Source organism: Benincasa hispida, chromosome 5, assembly GCF_027475165.1.
Source record: "Benincasa hispida cultivar pf3 chromosome 5, pf3_genome.v1.1, whole genome shotgun sequence".
Taxonomy (NCBI): Eukaryota; Viridiplantae; Streptophyta; class Magnoliopsida; order Cucurbitales; family Cucurbitaceae; genus Benincasa; species Benincasa hispida.
Genome location: NC_143482.1, coordinates 18048440 through 18052257, shown reverse-complemented (window position 1 = coordinate 18052257; position 3818 = coordinate 18048440). Strand labels below are relative to the sequence as shown.

Below are 3818 nucleotides of genomic sequence, written 5' to 3'. Positions count from 1 at the left end.
ACTCACCTTCATTTGATTAACTAAAAATTTTCTATCAAATCCTATGCATTATAAGAAAATTGTTTCCACTTTTTGTTTTCAAATCACTTAAAGCAACATTAAGAAATCTACGATCTATTTTGTTATATCCATTTCATTCGTTAATAATTTTATGCATCACTTGGTTCATGGAACATTATATTGACACACATTTAGATAGCTTTGTCTTTTGGTATTCCACAAATACCAAGTTTTTCCCCCTCGATCAATTTTTGTGATCCTAGTTTACAAAAACTAATAAACATTTATGTTTTCTTAGTATTGCAAACAAAGATTTGTAACAAATAAGAGTTTTCAAAAAAGAAAAGAAATTTATCCATGAATTTGTCAACACAAGCTCTTTTATGATTTAAATCCTATTTTGGTCACTAAAGTTTGAATCTTGTTCTATTTTATCTCTAAATTCTATTTTAATCCCCTAAACTTTTAAAAAGTGTTTATCTTAGTCCCTACCATTAAGATGCTATTATCTCTTTAAGGATAAAGTTGCATCTAATATGGGTTGAGTAAGATGAAGGTGAAGTAAAATGTCAACAACCAACGCACCAAAATAGTGAAGACCAAAATCTTGAACACAAAATGACTTTTGATCTCCTCACGAAAATTCCTTTATCACCTAATTCAAAATTAAAACCCAAGATTTTTTTTAGCATTCGCTAGCTTATTTCGCCGCCTCAGTCATCCAAAAACATAAGTTATCTCACCATTATGTTTAAGAGTTAACAAAATTTGAAAAGCAATGACCAAAAAGTAAACATTTTTTTTAAAGTTCAAGGACCAAAAAGTAAGTATTTTTTAAAAGTTAAGGAACAAAATAGAATAAGATTCAAAGTTCAGAAACAAAAATAGAATTTGAACCTTCTTTTATTTATTCTCACAATCCTTATTAATTAAGATGTTAACCAAAGTCGTCAACAAACAAAGTGAGTCATTGTACAAGTGAACCAAAAAAAAAAAGAACATACAAATTATACTTAAACTGAATTCAACCCAACCCAAATGATTTTAGGTTCATGTGAGTTTCCCCATCCAGAAGAAAAAAAAAAAATCTTAACCAATGTATCTGCTGCAATAATAATAATTGCTCTCATCCCTCACATATTTATAAAACCATTCCCAAAATGCAGAAGTTGTTCAACACACACATCCCCAACAGAAGCATAACTGGCAAAGCCATTGGAAATCAGATCCTCAAGCTTCAAATGAGAATCCATGATCCCATTATTCTGGAGCTCCGAACCCAAACTCGACCCAAACTCGAAATCGACTCCATTTAAATTATTGTTCCCAACAACACTTTGATGAATGCTCAAGTTCGGACCAAACTTTGATCCACAGATGCCCCAGCCACCAGCAGAATGGTTGTTGGGAGCGAGCCACTCGGCGAAGAAGAGCTTGGGGAGGGAGTTGTTGTTGGGTTTAGGAGAGCCCATGGATGGATTTGTTGTTGAGGAATCTGCAGAATCTGAAGTAGTTGAATTAGTTGTGGAATAAGTTGAAGATGGCTGTTTTTGTTGTTGTTTATAGTGTTTCTTCTTCAAGTACGAATGCCACAGGTTTTTTACTTCGTTGTCAGTTCTTCCTGGTAAATGTTGTGCGATTTGAGACCATCTGATGTCAAAACAACAAACTCTTCACTGAAAAACTTAAATTCTTCTACCTAGTGAATTTGGATAGAAATCAAAATTTAGTCCTTAAACTTTTGTGGGTAACCATTTAATTTTTGTAATTTAAATTTATAATAATTTAGTCTTGAACTTTAATAAGAAACCGTTTAGTTATTGTAGTTTAAAATTTATAATGATCTAGTCTCTATTATAAATTTTTTTTCATAAAATTTAATAAAAAAAAATTATGCAAGTAAATTAGTAAAACGATCCGAGATCAAAATTTCTTTTAAACTATAAATACCAAGTTATTATGTAATAAAAATTGACGACGATATTTTGTATAATAGGGACTAAATTATTATAAATTTCAAAATATATAGACGAAAACGTTACTCTACTTTTTTATTTGTGGAAGGAATTACATAAATCATTCAAAAGTGTTTCAAGCTATAACAACTTCCAAGAATTCATACTTTCTTGAAGTTTATTACTCAAAAGATAAAATAATAATAACATTGGGTATACACACAAATCCTATTATCATATATTTCCTACTTCCATGAACATTTCAAAATAATAAAATAATAAATAAATAAATAAATAAATTCTCCATGATAAAGACTTTAATATAAAATTCAATTAAAGTGGAACTTTTTAATATTCAACAACCCCAAGTTGAAAAAGAAAACAAAAAATATTTAGAAAATTAGGAATGCCCATATGCTATTTTGAAGTGCATTTGGTTAATAATATGATAATTTGTGAAGCAAGATTAAAAATTGTAGGTTTAGTAAAGGACTGACTTGTTCCCAAGCATGTGATGAAGAGCAAGAATTGTATCTTGTTCTTCTTGGGAAAACATTCCTCTTTTAAGTCCAGGCCTCAAGTAATTAATCCACCTCAATCTGCAGCTCTTTCCATTCCTTTCCAGCCCTATAAATATATATATATATATATCCTTCATTATAATCTTGTTTCCCCATTTCAAAAATTAATAATAACACCAATAATTAAAATAATAATAATAATAAACTCTTAATTTCCATTGGTGTTAGATTTTCGGTCTAATGAAATTTTGAGTCTAATTTCAATTAAAGTCTCTAGGTTTCAATTGTTACAATTTTACTGAAAAAAGGTTTGTATTTAGATTTCAAAATTTACACTTTTATCACCGATTTTTCAATAAATATTCAATTTTGGTCTTTTAGAGTTTATGTCAGTTAATTAATTTAAAAAATTAAAAATTACAATCCAAAGTTTCACCATTAAAAATGTCACTTTCAAAAATGGCCAAAGGACTAAGAGGTCATGGATTCGATCCATGGAGACCACCTATCTAGGATTTAATATCGTATGGATTTTCTTGACATCTAAATGTTGTAGGGTTAGACGGGTTATCACGTGAGACTAATCGATGTGTGCATAAATTGGCCCGAACACTTATAGATATAAAAAAAAAATTAAAATTTCACTTCATTATTGTGTTGACTCAATTAATAGATATTTACAATGAAGACTAAAAGTGAGTATTTAGTAAAAAAAATCGATTTTAAAAGTGGAAATTTTAAAATCTATGAACTAAATTGAAACAAAATTCAAATATAAAATCATTAAATGGAAACTAAATCCAAGACGTAACAACAAAACATATAAAAAAAATGTGCAGAGACTCACCGGCCTTGGGAGGAAGAGAACTCCAACAGCCATGGCCATGCTTGAGGATGTAATTTCTCAGCCTCTCGTCTTCCTCAGGTGACCATAATCCCTTTGTGTGCTTAGACTTTGTTCTATGCGACGCCGTTTCGCACCCCATATTTTTTTTTTCTTTTTAAATTTATTCCACACAGAGAAGAGAGAAAATAGTGGAGCTTTCAACAATGTAGGGTTTAGTATTTATAGCTAATTATAAGAAAATAATGGTTGGTCCACTATCAAATATTAGCAAAATTCTCATCCAAACACAAGGACTATTAAAATAAAGGGAGAGAAAAGAGAATCAATTCCAATAATTAGGGATGTGAAGGTTGAAAATTAAAATACAATATTAATTATATCATTTGTCCAGTCGATCAGTTTTAATTGAGTCGGATTGAAACACTTATTTTTATCCAATCTAATTTTCGAGTTGAATTTATATTAAATAATGAACTCAACTCAACCTGACTTAAA

General features: G+C 29.6%; 1 protein-coding gene across 1 annotated transcript; it reads right to left on the bottom strand.

The window, feature by feature from the left end:
• Nucleotides 1-871: 871 nt before the first annotated feature.
• Nucleotides 872-3515, bottom strand: MYB19 (myb domain protein 19). The gene is made up of 3 exons (XM_039032833.2): nt 3324-3515; nt 2453-2582; nt 872-1650 (listed from the first exon to the last, which is right to left on the bottom strand). Exons 1-3 carry the CDS (start codon nt 3460-3462, stop codon nt 1134-1136), a joined length of 786 nt encoding a protein of 261 aa, XP_038888761.1. The 5' UTR covers nt 3463-3515; the 3' UTR covers nt 872-1133.
• Between the last annotated feature and the right edge of the window lie 303 nt (nt 3516-3818).

Excerpts from the sequence above, each read along its gene's own strand:
- MYB19 (XM_039032833.2), bottom strand. The coding sequence starts at position 3,462 with ATGGGGTGCGAAACGGCGTCGCATAGAACAAAGTCTAAGCACACAAAG. Across the intron at positions 2,583-3,323 it reads TTCTCTTCCTCCCAAGGCCG|GGCTGGAAAGGAATGGAAAG; the intron begins GTGAGTCTCTGC and ends ATATATTTATAG. Across the intron at positions 1,651-2,452 it reads CATCACATGCTTGGGAACAA|ATGGTCTCAAATCGCACAAC; the intron begins GTCAGTCCTTTA and ends TTTTGACATCAG.